Source organism: Musca autumnalis, unplaced genomic scaffold (genome assembly GCF_047663935.1).
Source record: "Musca autumnalis isolate F117 unplaced genomic scaffold, ASM4766393v1 scaffold_2, whole genome shotgun sequence".
Taxonomy (NCBI): Eukaryota; Metazoa; Arthropoda; class Insecta; order Diptera; family Muscidae; genus Musca; species Musca autumnalis.
In genome coordinates, this window is record NW_027411755.1 from 15,235,186 (window position 1) to 15,252,878 (window position 17,693).

General features: G+C 32.3%; 1 protein-coding gene across 1 annotated transcript in view; it reads right to left on the minus strand.

Annotated features, from left to right (window-relative positions):
• Positions 1-1,867: 1,867 nt before the first annotated feature.
• CAH1 (carbonic anhydrase 1) overlaps positions 1,868-17,693 on the minus strand; it is a 36,785-nt gene continuing 20,959 nt past the window's right edge. The window contains exons 2-3 of the mRNA XM_073967145.1: positions 2,632-3,047; positions 1,868-2,566 (exon numbers count right to left, since the gene is read on the minus strand). Of these exons, the coding sequence (XP_073823246.1) occupies positions 2,204-2,566; positions 2,632-3,047 (779 nt within the window). The 3' untranslated portion in view covers positions 1,868-2,203. The remainder of the gene's footprint in view (positions 2,567-2,631; positions 3,048-17,693) is intronic.

The following is a 17,693-nucleotide window of genomic DNA, read 5'->3' on the forward strand; positions in this document are numbered from 1 at the left end:
CCATTTTTTCCTTGTAATAATTTAGTGTAAGTTTAACGAAGTTGAAGAATCACAAAGCAGTTAAAAGAAAATTGTCCTATAGTCGATGGTCAGACTAGCATGATTTCAACATGGCGACGTCAAGTTTATAGGCGAGGGGTATGAAGTAGTGAAACCCATGTACATGGTTTTCTGTGTTTGTTGTGTTGCCTCTTCTTGTTGTTCGTTGCAAGATTTTTTCTTCCATTTTCTTTCATTTTAATTTTCTCAAGCAAAGCAAGCATAAAAAGATTTAATAAAAACATTTAATTCATGAAACAGTGAAATTTAACTATGTATTAATATTAATTCAATTATAAATGTTAAATATTTTGTGCTGTTTTTATTTTATTTATGTTTGTTTTGTTTTTATTGGTATGAGAAACACAACAAATGCGGATGGTAAAATAAAGAGGACACTCAAAAATCTTAAATTTCACGTTAACGTGTGTGGACTCTAACGAAACTTGAAAAGAAATTTTAACGAAATTGGTTTCAAGAAAGCTTGCTAGCATGGTACAATAATTCTTAGGTAGGCCACAGCTAACAGCTGATTACAATTTTTTTTGTTATGGCTTAATCTGTCAAAACCGTGTTGACATGCAGACTTGATATTTATTATTGATCAAAAAATTCAACTCTGTTTTGTTTTCATTTCAACATTTCGTTCTTCTTCTTTGTTTACTCATCCGTTATCATTCATCAAAACAATTTTGACGTTTTAAGCCATAGCGACAGGGTTGTATTTTTTTGGCGATTCTCATACCTGGTCTACCTATGAATTATTGTACCATGCTTGCTAGTCTGACCATCGACTTATAAAGGAGTTGTGTGTTTTATGAGAATTTTAAGTGACATGGCGACACATTAATTTACTATCAATCAAAGAGAATCCATTCCATAACATTAATAATTTTATCTCATATTTAGAACTGTACGAATAAATAAAAAAACGCAAACACATTGGGTTATTTAAACATTAATTATTATTTTCATTATTTTTTTTGTCATTTATTTTTAATTTAAATACTAAAATTTACTGCCATAACATCATCAGTGCATTTACAACAATCAGTGCTTTACCAAAAACAAAAAATAGATTTAAATAGCGCAAAAAACTAAAAACAAAAAGTCATAACACTTAGACAAAACAGGGAGTATAATTTCTGACGCATTAAAGTTAAACATAATTTAACTGTTTTGGACAACGCGTGTCCCAACGTGTCACTAAACGAACCGTATGTGCGGAGGGCTTTTGTGAGAAAGGTTTGTGTCTTTGCTATTATCTGCTCATAATTGTCAATTGTAAACGCCTAGTCATACTACATCAAAACCGACATGGGAATCACAACTTCATATTTTTTTTTTTGGGAAAAATTGTGACTTGTAATAATGTAGTGTAATGGGGCTTCTACACGGTATGTTTTATATATGTTATGCATAGCAACTGTCACCCATATGTAATTCTTCCTGCACAGCAAAATTTTATTTTTCATTCGTTTTCCGTTGGTTTCGTTTTTTATATTGCGAACAAACGAAACAGCTGTTTTCCTTTTGTTGTACAGACGAGAATAGAGCGCGTTCTATTCGTAAAGAGCATCATCATACAAAATTATCATCTGTAAAAAGTGACAGTCGTTATGTAAAATACAGTCCGTGTAGAAGCCGCATAAGTTTAACGAAGTTGAAGAATCACAAAGCAGATCCATATGTAAACGAGGGGTGAGTTTTATGAGAATTTTAAGTGATATGGCGACACATTAATTTACTATCAATCAAAGAGAATCCATTCCATAACTTTAATAATTGTATCTCATATTTAGAACTATACAAATAAAACGCAAACACATTGAGTTATTTAAACATTTATTATTATTTTAATTATTTTTTGTCATTTATTTTTAATTTAAATACTAAAATTTACTGCCATAACATCATCAGTGCATTTACAACAATCAGTGCTTTACCAAAAAACAAAAAAAAAATTAAATAGCGCAAAAAAACTAAAATCAAACAAAAAGTCATAACAGAACACTTAGACAAAAAATGGAGCATAATTTCCAATTATACCCCGTTGCAAAATACTTAGCGGCGAAGATCTTCAAGTAAAGCAATAATACCATTGTAATATATATCAACTGTCATCATCTCACTTATATACGTATGTGTCATAATTTTGCTCAATTTAATGTTCACCAAATTCACGCAATTCACGGTTACCCAATGGCAATGGAGGACGGAAATTATTAATCACCTTGCCATTCAATTCGTTGCATGGACAATCTTCTTTAACATCATAGCTGTTCATCTCACGCATAGCTTCCAATTGGTCATGAGACACTTCAATGGGTGTCTTGAAGACAATCCAAATTACACACTCCGAACAGGGGGGTGTGGTGAGGGAACCTTCATAAGTCCAGTAGGTGGTGGTGCTGGGCAAAAGTTTGGCAGGATCACAACCATTGGGTAGGGTGACACGATCTCCCTTGTGTTTGACAAATTGCAAAAGGCTGGAAATTCTGTCGAATTCGGCATGATGAAGACCGGGCTACAAACACATAAATATTATTAGTTATAATTTTGTTCGGTAAATTATTTTTCTTCTTTTCTCACCTTCAAGAAAACACCCAATACAGCCAAACCATCGGGCTGGGCAGCAGCCTCATTGAAAGTCTTGTATTTTGTTGTATTCCAGTGAACCAAATGCAATTCTCCGGCATAGGAAACACCATCAACAGTGTGTTCGGAGCCTTTGCCATCATTACAACCCCAATGACAATGGAATTGTTCCAATTTATAGATATTATTACCCAAAGGACCACCGGTCAATTCTGATTCTGTCCCGTTTACATCAACACGCCAGCAATAGCCGGGATTTACCAAACTCTTGGTGTGTTCAGGAACATATTTCCATCTGAGTGCAGGAACTTTCAGATCGCTGCCTTTCTTACAGACGGCAGTATTAATATCGACTGGAGATTGGCGAGTACCTTTGGCCTGAGGGAATTCTTCGAACCACTTGTCGGGTCCTGGAAAGAAAAAATAAGAAAATTTTTTTATTATTAATTTTTTATTAAAGCAATTGTTCGAAATGAGGATAATGACACTTTTCGCGGGACCTGAACATCTAGAAACGGAAAAGCCAGCCAGGCGAATAAAAAATTTACATACATATATCCAGACATTTTGTGAATGATCAATTGATTTGCAGCAATGCCATTTTACTAGGCGTTTACACCATACGATTTGTCTTAAAATACAACCCTGATTTACTAACACATTGTGTCTCAGCTGTCTATCACTGACAAACAAACAAATTTTTGACATTTGTGTAAAAATAAAGCTGAAAACACATCCAACATTTGAGTAAAGTTTTGCGTCATTTCTGGTAGAAGAATAGAGGAAAATTGAAACTTTGTCTTTTATTCATCTACCAGAAATGACACAAAACTTTACTCAAACGTTGGATGTGTTTTCAGCTTAAGTGAGATAATTGGAATGTATTGAAATCAAAATAAGATGAACAATAACAAAATTTGTGAACGGAAAACGGCAAGAAATCGATGTTTTTCATTCATTTTTGTTTTTGCAGTTGTCGGGACGCCTACGTCACACAGGAAAGTTTTAAGTTTTTGGCAATCAATACATGAACTCAACTGTCCTGCCATATTTAAACGCAGGGTTAGAAGTAAAGGCCAGAACAGAATCAATCGTCGCTTGCTTCCCAAATGTCAAATAATAAAGGAATGCCAAAGCCTCCTAAAGGGGAAGGCAGGCGGATTTGCGAAGAGGCTCTGGCATTCGTTTATAATTTGACATTTGGGGAAGCAAGCGACGATTGATTCTGTTCTGGCCTTAAAGGCATCGATACCATTTCCGGCCAAAGATGCAAACTTTTTGCTAGGATATTACAGTACGTTTACATATAACATGATTTAATAAATCCACTGGATGTTGCAATTCCAAAAACTGCTGTGTTCCAGAACCTGCAAGAAGGTACTATTTTTTACTACAATAACATTTTTTCCTTTATGTTATCGGAAAAAATAGTAAAAATTAGTAGGTTCTTGCAGTACTGGAACAGACCATAAATTATCATAAAGAAGTTTATGACGATACGTATAACTGGATTTAGTTAATACAGAGAATTTAAATTTTCAAAATCATTACGTACACGTAAAATAAATCGTAATAAAGAAGGTTTATCCTGCAAAAGCACTAATGTAAACATGGCGTTATGATATAAAAAATTATGCACCATGGCGAAATGTTGATTTTATCCCCTTACTTTCTCTTTTCATTGACATATTTTATGTACAAAGCATTATGCTTGGTTTACATTTACGAAATCCACTCGATTTCAACTGTCAAATCCATAGGTTAAACGTCAAATGGAATCCAGATGAGATTTTATTTGACGTTTGAGCTATGGAATTGACAGTTGAAATCGAGTGGATTTCGTAAATGTAAACTTAGCATTACACGGTTTCTTAAGATATATTCAGCTGAATTCATTATACGACCTGTGTCTAATTTATAATGCGTAATCATTTTAAAAATCTGTTTCTTTATTTGCCATAATAATAATCATAGGCAGTAAAGCTAAGTGTTTTATTACTACTTCTTTATTATCTACTAAGGTGATAAGAAAATAAATGAAATGATTTATTTACAAACAAAACATATGGTCGGAGAATCTACAGAATATCCTCACGATGTTACGTTTGCAAGATAATAAAATTCGAATTTATTTGCAATGTTGTTTTTCTCTATACATTTCTGTGTATTATTATGTGTGTTTCAAACACTCATTATATGTGTTTTCTTTAGATAAGCGGTTATACAAATGTTCATGGGAAAGTATAATAGATAATAGATTCATCAGATTGGTATGTCTGGAAGATTCTTTGCTTTGTCTATGGAAAGATTTGAGATTACTCTTAGAGTTCGTTTACACTTTTGTTTATTATAATAACATCTTATTTAAAGTAAAATGTATGACAACATCTGCAACACAATCAAGATAGAATCATTAACATGATAATAAACGCCCACTCTAAAGTTTTAGAGAACATTTACATCGAACAGGTTAAAGTAAAGAAATTATTTAACTTGCCAATTCTATTGAAAATCGTTCAAATAAATGAGGTATATATTTTCGTAACATCTATTAAGGAAGTCAGTGTTATCCTGCGTTTACACATGACAGTACAGTTCAGTTCATGTAGTCCCGGTCCACACTAGAGTAATTTCATTGAATTGTTCATCTTCTTTTGTTTTCAACACATTTCAGTTATTATCTCACATATGTTTTACAAAATTTGTCTGTGAAAAATTGATGGACAGCTGTGAGACAAAAAAACAAAGGTATGTATGTATTAGTAAATCTGTAGGCCTATTCTGAAACTTTTATCGATTAAAAAGTTGTTAAAATTTCTTTTGTTTTTGTAACAACTACAAAACAAATAAATGAAATTGTTGTAAAATAAACAATGATTAAAGTTGTTAAAAAGTTACGGAATACGTTTGCAGGGTTGTATTTTAAAACAATTTGTCTTGTGTAACTAAAATGTTTAACATTGTTGCATTTAGTCAATTAAATTTCGCTTTGAAAAAAGTGTGTCATTTAAGTTGTTAATTCAATTAAATATCTGTGAAATAAATGACGTATTTGCAAATTCAATCCCATGACCAATAAAACCCCATTTTCTCACATGACCTAATGCACTGCCATATGCCTTATCAATCGATAAAAAAAACACTGTCAATTTAATCATGAGCTCAAAAGTTATATTTTCTTTCGCATTATACAAGATTTATTACCTTCTGGAAAAACTATAGTTATCTCAAAGCTTTCTGTCGTGGTGGGTATTAATGACAAAATTTATTTGTTTAGATACCACACAGCGGTAGAGAAATAGCCTTTAAATAAAATTCACAAAATAATACATTATAAAGTCTTAAAAATCGATACCGTCAATCGGGCGGGTGGGTATTAATATATCAAAATGTCCAAATCCCGGATTTTTTTCTTTTTCAATAAAAGCAAACAATATTCCGCCGCGCAGGGTATAAATTGTGATAAGACATTTTGTTTGGGGATTTAAGTTTGAGAAATACAACTGGAGAATGTCCATATATTTATGAAAATCTTATGACTGTGTTTTTTTATGATGACCTATGGTTATGTACGTAATTGTAATGCATTATTAGTATGAACAATGTAAACATAGTATGTGTATGCTTATCTCTCTGTGTCTGTTTGACCACTGGGTTAGGTTAAACAGCTAATGTTTACATTGTTCGACCGTTTAACATTACATGAAGATGACTAATGCCCGTAATTTCAACATCTGGGTAAACGGGTAGGTAGCTACCTATTAGTTATCTTTACCTACGCGTTTGGTAATTTCTACATGCCATTTACCGAGGCGTGTAAATTTTGAAATCATGTGGTAATATTGGTGATTTTCATTCATGATTTCGCAAAATCATTGCCACATAGAAGTGTTTTAAAACTTTTAACACATTGGCAACGATTAACCAGTTAAAATCCTTGGTGTAAGTAACACGACCGTTTTTGACTCGGTAGCGTTACCTATGCGTTGAAATTATAAAATGTTGCTTACACGGGAGATATCTGTGAACTCATAGATAGCTACGTGTTGAAATTACGGGCATAAGAACTTGTAGGTACATGACAAGATTAAAACTATAAACTGTTGGGGATTGCATACATATTTACGTCATAATAGTTCAAAATTGGTAAAATGCCATTCATAAAAAAAAAAAATCTTTCCGCGTAAGAAGAAATGTCAAAAAACTGTAATGTGGAAAATTACTATAATTTGAAGGATGGGCATAGTAAAATTTCCCCGAGGTTTTTAGACGGTGTCAATTTTGTTCAAAGACATAAATCATAAACAAAACAAGATCATGGTGGAATTAGAAGGTGTTACATCAAATCAGACAAAACGTCAAAGTTGCTCACAATAATGCATTAGTGTGAATTGCTTGTTTACATTTTGTTTGTGATTTTATTCACAATAATGCATTTTGACAACTGGTGTGAAGATCAGCTGTTTTTGCCGCTGTATCTGTATTATTGTGCCATGAACAAGATACGACATTTTATTGTTATTATTCCTCAGTGAGTGACGTTGGTATTTAAAACAATTGGTCTGTTCCTTTACTTTTAAAAATTGTAAAAGTGGCAAAAGAGCAAAAGTTGTGGACTGCTCTCATAACAATTGTATGCTTACATCAAGTAAACAAACACTTTTCGAGTAAAAAGTGGTAAAACTTGAAGATTCTTGCACGTAAAGGAACAGAGCTAATGTTATGTTGGGTGGGTCAGTTATGCAGGAAATTGTTCTTGAATAGATCCTTTTATTTATTTATTTCATTCTGGATATTATTTTTTCTAAGGCGGCCATCGGACCATCTGCTTTTTCACATGTATGTTGTCACTTTGGGTATACTAATATACCCATGGCTGCCAAATATTTACCCTTTAAAAGCGATTTTTATGTAACATATATCTGGATTGTTTCTGTTGTGTACTTACATTTCCGTTAAATAATGCCGCATATGCATTTTGACTTGTCTTTATAACTGTATGTCTTTGATTGTTTCCTTTACTTGGCGATTACACAAGACAGATTGTCTGCAAATACAACTCTGATTTACTATTAGATACAAACATTTGGCTAGTTGCCTCGGCACTGGTAATTTTCGTAGACAGTAAACATGGACATTTTTGAACAAATGAAAACAAATCTATTTCAAATAACAAAACAAGACAACAGGACTGGGAAGCAAAAAAAAAAAAAAAAAAACAAAATATGTAAACGGAAAACAAAAAGAAATCGACGATTTTCATTTTCATTTCAATACATGTACTCAACTGTCCTGTGATGTGTAAACTCAGGGTTATAAACTTGAAAAGGTTCACAAGTTTTGTATACGGGAGCACCCACAACTAATGTTAATAAAAATTACATCATCTCTTGTTTTAACTTCTGCTATTTTATTTGTTACATTCGCAATTAAAACAAAAAGTAAAATAATAAATCGTATATCTTCTTATTTGACTATTCTTAATGCATTGCCACTTTTATATGTGCACTTAAAAGAATACGAAATTAATTTTCTTTGTGTGGCAGCTATCTATTTAGCATATGTTGATGGATGGAATTGCATGTAAGGATTGCGGGAATTTATATGACGTTTTTAATGCATTGCCCAAAACTTAATCGCTTACATATGGAAATGTTAATATTTACTTTTGTACTTGAGTTTGTATTTATACTACTTTTGTTGTTCATTAATGATTAAAAATTGCAAAAACTTTTTAGTTCTGGAACAGAGCTAAGAATTGGCTATTGTTACTTGAAGATCTTTTTAATATGCACCAAATGTCATTGGGAATGAGACAGACACTTTTATCTTGTAAGGAAGTCACGTACACTTGGTAATAACAATTCTTTGCGAATTATGCCATAAGGTAATAAAGTAGACTTTGACGCATTATTGTTATAAAATATATTCTGAAAGGGGAGTCATGTGATTTTTAGTGGTTCAAGGTAATTCAATATATACATTTAGATTTAAGTATTTTTCTAGATTTTTTTTTCATTTCACCCATAAAAATGTTTAATTTAATTTTGACGCTCCATTGAAAAATAGGTCCAAGAGCTCTTTTAAATTAATCAAAACATACTACCGGACTTTAACCCTGCGTTTACACATGACAGGACAGTTGACTTCATGTATTGATTGTCAAAATCCCAAAACTTGCCCATGTGACGTAGACGTTCGACAACTGCAAAAACAATTGTAAAATTATGAATGAAAATCATCGATTTCTTTTTGTTTTTCGTCCACATATTTAGTTTTTGTTCATGTTCTTTTGTTTACAACACACTTCCATTATTATCTCACTTATTTTTACAAATAATAGCTTTGTTCTTTTACTTTTTTAATGGAATGCTTGGTTTACTTTTACGAATCCAGATGAGATTTCATTTGACGTTTAACCTATGGATTTGACAGTTGAAATCGAGTGGATTTCGTAAATGTAAACTTGCAGTAAAAGAGAAAAATTGCTCAAAATTGCATTCTCATGAACATTTTTACCAGAAAAGTAAAGGAACGGAAAAATGGTAGATCTGGTAGCAATGTCAAAAAGAATCATAAAAAAATGTTCTTATTTAATTCCACAGTTTTTAATTTTGTTTTGTCAGCGTTCGACTTTTTCTACTTTTTTTTCGTCCATTTTTTCTTCATAGTGAAATAATCGTCAAACAAATGTCGAAAAATCATTTCTACCATTTTTTAGCTGCAGAAATTTGTCTAGTAGCCTGTGATAGAAGAGAAAGGCATATGTGCTATCTCTCCTCTCTCAGTCTCTTAAAAATTGCGGCCAGTTTTACCACTGGAGTTAAGGAACGCTTTGCAGGTTAAAAAGTAAAGTAGTAAAGGAACACAACTAATGTCAAAAAAGTTTAACCCGACTGTCTGTGAAAAAATTACTAGGCGTTTACACCAGACAGTTTGTCTTCAAATACAACTCTGATTTACTAACACATACATACATTTGTCGTTTGTCTCTCAGTTGTCCATCATTTTTTCACAGACAGTAAGAAAGACAAATTTTTGGCATTTTTGTAAAAATAAGTGAGATAATAATTGAAATGTGTTGAAAACAAAAGAACATGAACAAAAACAAAATATGAGAACGGAAAACAAAAATAAATCAATGATTTTCATTCAAAATTTTACAACTGTTTTTGCAGTTGTCGGGACGCCTACGTCACACAGGCAAGTTGTGGGATTTTGACAATCAATACATGAAGTCAACTGTCCTGTCATTTGTAAACGCAGGGTTATGGGCAGCTGAAAGACAGCCGACAAATGTAAGTATGTAGCTCTGTTCCTTTACCTGCCTGAGGTTACCATTTCTTACCATTTTTAACCTGCAATGCGTTCCTTTACTTTAAGAAGCATACAATTTATATGAGACCAGTTCACCACTTTTACCATTTTTTGCCACTGTTACCATTTTTTAAAGTAAAGGAACAGACCATGTGTTAGTAAATCAGAGTTGTATTTGAAGACAAACTGTCTGGTGTAAACACCTAGTTAGTTGCAATGTATTCAAGTATTAGGTGGCCTAGTCACATTTCAAATTAGTTAATTTAAGTTGTCAATGTGATGTATTATATTAGTTTTGAGTGCAAGTGCGAAGCGGACTTTTAAGCTCTGTTCCTTTACGTGCAAGAATCTTCAAGTTTTACCACTTTTTACTTGAAAAGCGTTCCTTTACTTCAGACACCATACAATTCATATGGGAGAAGTTTACAAATTTTACTACTTTTGCCGTTTTTACCATTTTCTAAGACCATTATTGCATGGTATTTAGTATGCGTTTCGAGCCAATTTGCAAGTACCCTTATTTTTAACGCTTTGAATATGTCGTACTTTGTACCTACAAATTATAGCTTTGTTCCTGTACCTTTTAATAGTAAAACTTGTAAAAGAGAGAAAAATTGTTCTCACACGAAAGTTTTTTCAAAAAATTCGGGAACGCAAAAATGAAAAAAAACGTCAAAAAAGCTGGAACAAATGTCAAAGACAGCGTACAGCCAATCAGACAGGCAACCATGTTACTATTTTTTACACACACAAATTTGTAAAAAGTTTTTAAATATAGCGTCATTTAGCGCTATTTGTTTAAAGAGAAGTGTACATTTTACAACTTTTTTGTGTACGGAAACGGATTTTCGAGTAAAATGTCTAAAAGTTGTAAAAATTGTAAAAACTTTTTAGTTTTGGAAAAAAGTTTATGTTTTGCGGGGACGTCTGAAAACTTTCTTTCATTAAAAAACAACGGCGGCTGTAAGTCATAGATTATTGGTAGAGGCTTATACCCCGGTTACACTTAACCCAGTGGGTTTGGATTTCAAATGTCAATTCCATAGCGCAAACGTCAAATAAATCCTATCGAAATGGGTTAACCCGGCAAAAAACTCCAGTGTAACTGTACTATTACGATAATCACACACCCTCTGAAAAAACTTGTGGAAGATCGTTGGCGTGATTCAATATCGGTGATTTTGGCATAGATGTCAAGGAGCAGCCTGGTTAACCAAAAAAGTTTACAGTTGAGGAATTGGAAGTATTACTCCATGAGGATAGGTGTCAAACACAAGTAGACATTGCATTACCACTGTGAGTCACGGAACAACATTCAAAAGCAGGTAAAACAGGGTAAAAATTTTTACTATTTTTTTCCGATAACATAAAGGAAAAAAATTATCATAGTAAAAATTAGTAGCTTCTTGCAGGTTCTGGAACAGAGCATATGTGAAACATTTTATACCCTAGAAGACGGCAACGTTAATTTGCATTAAGATGTGCATATAATTTTAACCTGACAGACAACAGTTTCTGCATTTAGGAAACAGCTGTTTGCTGGTAAACAACTGTTTTGCTGTTGTTTGCAATGCAAATTGTGTCTCAGGGCATGAATATGCTCTCTCTCCTACATGAATATGGGCTCTCTTTTACAGCATTGCCATATTGAAATACCTAAATTCAGTTTAAATTCCCTTTGATTTTGTGCATTAAAAATGTGGATAATGCACGAATTAATTTGAATTAAGGCAGGTAATGCAAATTGACGCTGCCGTCTGTCTAGCGTATTATTAACAAATCAATTATAAATTTACTAATAAAAAATTTAGCCATAAAAAACTGATTTTATTATATGAATAAACGGTTTATTCTCATTTTCACAGCTAAGGTCAAATTTTTGTCATAAAATTTCTCAATCTTATTTCTGCCCCACATATTTTCTTATCAAATCTTTTAAAAACACACCCATTATTCTACAAAAACAAAATCGACCAAGCAAACCACAAATGACAACATATTGTTTACAATGATAATGTCCCAAGATCACAATTCATATCGTAAAGTTCATATAAAATAAAAACAAAAGGAACGATATCAAAAATCCCATCTGCAGATACCACAGATATCACGTGCCAACACAACAACAACAGAAACGAGTACATTTTATTCATGTGACCAATAAGAAAACATGCAGAAGCTATAACAGCAATATCATGGAAAAATTTACACAAAAATAAAAAATCTACTATATCACATGGAAGCGATTAATTAATTGATTGATACACTAAATTAATTAAATTGTTTTTAACAACAATTAACAGTAAAGTGTCAACAATAAAAAACAAAAAACGTGAAAAATATACAAACTAATTAAGCATAATTGCAATATCTTTATTTAAAGATTTGATTAGAGAAATAAAGAGCTAAATATTTTGTATTTGTATTTCATTATTTTATTGTTGAAATTATTATAAAAATTCTTTACTGTGGCGCCTCATATAATGCTCGTTTTTATATTAGGTTTTGATTGATCGTTTAATTGCACAATAAAAAATAAACTCTTATCTTTAATGGTTGGTGTTGAGATTTGTAGTTACGATTTCATTGTGGGTAAATTAGTTTGTCACGCGACTAAATTTAAATTAAGTATTTGATTATCAAGCCAATCATTTTGTGTTGAGATTTCATAGAACAAACGATTCTCCATCGAATTCTAAAAACATGAAGACCTATGCAGAGTTTACAGAAGCATTCGGATGTTATATTCCCGAAACAGCAAATTATAGGTTTCCGACAATTATGCCATGTTTTTATTATAGGCTTTTGCAAGGTTAACCTTCTCAATGAGGATTTATTTGGCGTATACGCAAAGGAATTGACATTTGAAACCCGGGGGTTTGTTAAATCCGGTTATATATAAACATACTATTACATCGCTTGCTATTAATACTGCACTTATTATACATTTACATATGCTCTGTTCCAGAACCTGCAAGAAGTTACTATTTTTACTACGATAACATTTTTTCCTTTGTGTTACAGTTAGTAAAAAATAGTAGCTTCTTGCAGTTCTGGAACAGGCCAATAAATGTTTGACGCAAGCTTACATCACGCTTCTATCCAAAAATATTGAATAACAATGTATATTATTTTCAAAATAATTAAATAAATCTTATTTATATTTTATCACTGGCATATCATCACCCTATCATATATCAATCAATATTTTGAACTGAGTATAAATATTGTTGAAAAAATATTTACATAGAAATTGTTATAAATTTTTTTCCTGTTTTATTCTAACGTAATTGCGTTGCCCATCCAGTCCAATTGCCTGGAATTTATTATTGTTTATTTTGGCTGTTATTCAAATTTTAATTTACGATCACACAACATTTACATTTGATTGCGTCGTCGCCGTTCTTTCTCTTTTGATCGAAAAGTTATTTTCATTGCGTTTTAATAGAATTTCAAATGTAATAACAATTTGGAATTAATTATGGCAACATGGGCAGAAGGGGTAGCAAATAATAAAATTGGAATTATGGCAACAAAGCTTCAAAAGAAACAAATAAGAAATGGAAAAAGGTGGTGTTTAAAGAATCCATAAAAATTAAAAACAAATGACCCAGAAAGTTGATTATAACACAGAAAACAATAATTCCAATTGATTTTTGTTTTCTTTGAAAATTTGAAATAAACAAATGTACAGAGAAAGCAAATTAGGCAAAAAATTCACTCGCAGTTATAATAACATGTTTACACATATAGTTCCATTTATGTGACCGAATAGTATGAAACTTTTTGCACATAAATGTCTCTGGGAATTTTAAGTCAGCTTTACACTTGCGCGTAAAACATGTACTTAGGGCAAATACCCCATTTGTTTGACCAATACTATATGGATTTGACAACTTAAATGTGGGTAGATAGGAGCGAGCATCCATCCATGCAAAAAAATTTTTTTTTTAAATTGAGATTACGACAAGGACATCATTCCATTAATATTTTTTGTCTTTTGAAAAATTATGTCGCTGCTTGCAGGGATCTACAGTCTGACTCAATTGTAGCGGGTCTTAAATACCCCTCCTTTTGCACTTAAACGGATTTAATAAACCCCCTGGGTTTCAATTGTCAATTCCATAGCGCAAACGTCAAAAAAAAACTCATAAAGAAGGTTAACCCGGGAAAAAGCTCCAATGCAAAGGCCGTTTAAACAACTTCTAATGTAAAGAACGAATTAGCTGAAAACACATCCAACGTTTGAGTAAAGTTTTGTGTCAATTCTGGTAGAAGAATAAAGAAAAATTGAAATTTGGCAGCACTTTGACTTTATTCATCTACCAGAAATGACACAAAACTTTACTCAAACGTTGGATGTGCTTTCAGCTTTAGTTTTACAGTCGATGACCTATGCCACAAGACCATACTGCTTATGTGTCTCTGCCGTTGTTGCTGAGTCTAAATGTCTACAACAAAACGTTTGTTCATATTCTCTAACGTAATACATACTTTTATATATTTGTATTGCATGCAATCTTTTGTTCATATTCTCTATTGTAACACATGTTATAATCTTCAATTGCACCACCATGCATTAAAGGGGTTTCCCTGAGTCTGTCAACATGTTTCGAGACAAATAATAAAAAAATAAACAACAACAAATGTTGCAACAAGCTATAGAGAATTTTTGTGTCAGCAAGACAGTGGCTTTCTACTACATTCATATTTCAACAAGATGATTAAATCTCGGTTTTGTGAAATTCTTTTAATTTAATTTCGTGAAATAGTTTAGAAAATAAAAAAACCGGAATAAGTGTTTTTTCTACAATAAATAACATTTTTGCTTCGTTCCTGTACTTTTTTAATTGCAAAAGTGTCAAAAGAAAATGAGTTCCACATACACATTTTTCCAAAATGTACTGGAAACTGGAACAAATGTCAAAGTCGTCGTGTCAGCCAACCAGAAGCCAGCAAACATGTTGCACATTTTTGCTCCCTCAAATTTGTCGTGTCAACCAGGTGTTCGTGATTGTTTTGTTATGTTAATCTTTGTATGTTAAAATTAACTGTGTTTGCCGTATCTTTGGCTGTTTATTTTTAACAGCGTTCGAATATTATTAGCTTTGTTCCTTTACTTTTTTAATGGTAAGAGTGGTAAAAGAGAAAAGTGTCAAAATTGCTTTCTCATGAACATTTTTACCAGAAAAGTAAAGGGACGGAAAATTGTAGATCTGGCAGCAATGTCAAAAAGAAACATAAAAAATCAATTCTCGTCTTTTATTTCACAGCTTTTAATTTAGTTTTGTCAGCGTTCGACTTTTTCCTCAGTGTTTCGTCCATGTTGTTCTTCATTGTGAAATAATCGTCAAACAAAAGTCGAAAAATCAATTCTGGCATTTTTTACCTGCAGAAATTTGTCTGGTAACCTGTGGTAGAAGAGAAAGCCATTTTCGCTCTCTCTCACTCTCTTAAAAATTGATTCCAGTTTTGCCACTTTTCGGGGTTAAGAAATGCTTTGCAGGTTAAAAATGGTAACAAATGGTAAAAATGGTGACCTCAGGTAAGTAAAGGAACACAGCTATTATCTACTGACGAATTGGAGAATTTTGATGATCAACCTGGCGCTTTGTATCCTAAGGATCGTCATATATATTCCTGATTGCTAGGGGATCGCTGAGAGTTCAAAAAAAAAAAAAAAATTGTCGTGTAAAAAGTTTCTAAAGAGATAGCTATTTTTGTTCAAAGAGAAGTGAACATTTGCAACTTTTTTGGTGTACGGGAACGCATTTTGGGGAAAAAAGGTGTTAAATATGTAAAAACTTTCTAGTTCTGGAACGTAGCTTTTATTATTAATTTTAAATGATATTGATATGATTTGACATGTGGCTGCACAACTTCATTATCAGGGTACACTTACCCTGCGTTTACACTTGACAGGACAGTTTAGTACATGTATTGATTGTCAAAAACCCAAAACTTGCCTGTGTGACGTGGGCGTCCAGACAACTGCAAAAACAGTTGTAAAATTATGAATGAAAATTGTCGATTTCTTTTTGTTTTCCGTTCACATATTTTGTTTTTGTTCATGTTCTTTTGTTTGAAACACATTTCAATTATTATCTCACACATTATTACAAAAAATGTCAAAAATTTGTTAACCTTGCTGTCTGTGAAAAAATGATGGACAACTGGGAGACAACCGGCAAATGTATGTATGTGTTAGTAAATCAGAGTTGTATTTGAAGACAAACTGTCTGGTGTAAACGCCTAGTTATGGTCTGTTCATGGCACAATAATACAGGTACAACGGCAAAAACAGCTGATTATCGCATTAGTTGTCAAAATGTATTAAAATGTATTAAATGGCCCGATTATTGTTATCGATGTAACACCTTCTTATTCCACCATGGGTCTGTTCCAGAATTGCAAGAATCTACTAATTTTTATTATTTTTTGATATCATAAAGGAAAAATAGTTATCGTAGTAAAAATTTGTTGATCTTGCAGGTTCTGGAACAGAGCATTAGGTCATGTTTATATTATAGCCTTTTGCAGGGTTAACCTTCTTAATGAGGATTTATTTGACGTATACGCAAAGGAATTGACATTTGAAACCCAGTGGGTTTGTTAAATCCGGTTATATATAAACGTACTATTATAGTGCGGTTACACTAGAGTTTTTTGCCGGGTTAACCCACTTCATGAGGATTTATTTGACGTTTGCGCTATGGAATTGACATTTTAAATCCAAACCCACTGGGATAATCCGGTTAAGTGTAACCGGGTATTAGTGTTATATCTATCATGGTGTTTTATTGCGGCCTGGTCATATATCAATTACGCAAACAGAGGATACCATACCATCAATTGTTTTGTTACCGACTATAAATATTACAATGTGTAGCTTCTCAGCATTGCAACGGTCAACGGCCCGATTGCGGTTTGTATGATCAACCGTTTGGAGACAAACCACATACTTTGAATGTGCCGTATTTTTATACTTATTTAAAACGGTTTTTACATCTAACATATTTCAGAAAACATGCCTCATTTAAGTTGTCAATTCCATAGAATATACGTCAAATAAACTACATAAATTCCCAAAAACACCTATTTTAAATGCAAGTGTAAAATACGTTTAAGATTTTATATTATGTAAACATTTGTTTATTGTTACCAAACAAAGATATTCTTAAATTATTGTCTATTAGTCCCGGTCCACACTAGAGTGATTTCATTGAAAAAAAATTGCATGAAATTATGCGTCCCTAGATCGACTTCCATAGTAGAGTAAAATCATAAAATTGCTGTAGTGGGGAATTCGATTTAAGAACGCCTAATTTCATGAAATTTTTTAATTAAATTCACGCTAGTGTGGACCGAGACTTAAATGTGTGCTTTGAATATCTCAAGCGCCTTAAGACACAATAAATTAATTTATTTTACAAGACTCTGCATTTAAACAATTACATACATAGTTGTTGTAATTATATGATGACAACAAATGGTATGCATCATACAAATAACGGAGTAATAAATTAAATCTTATCTTCAGATTTGTTTTAGCAATAAAAATAGCACGTGTTGTTGGTATTACATTTGAAGCTGGCAAATGTGTAGATGGTATCAAATGCATGAGTTTTTCTTTACATACAATGAATGCATTTACTTAAAAGGTATATACATATGTATATTTAAATAGAGGCGAAAACCGGTTTATAAACTCCACGGAAACTAATTTTATTTCATAAAAC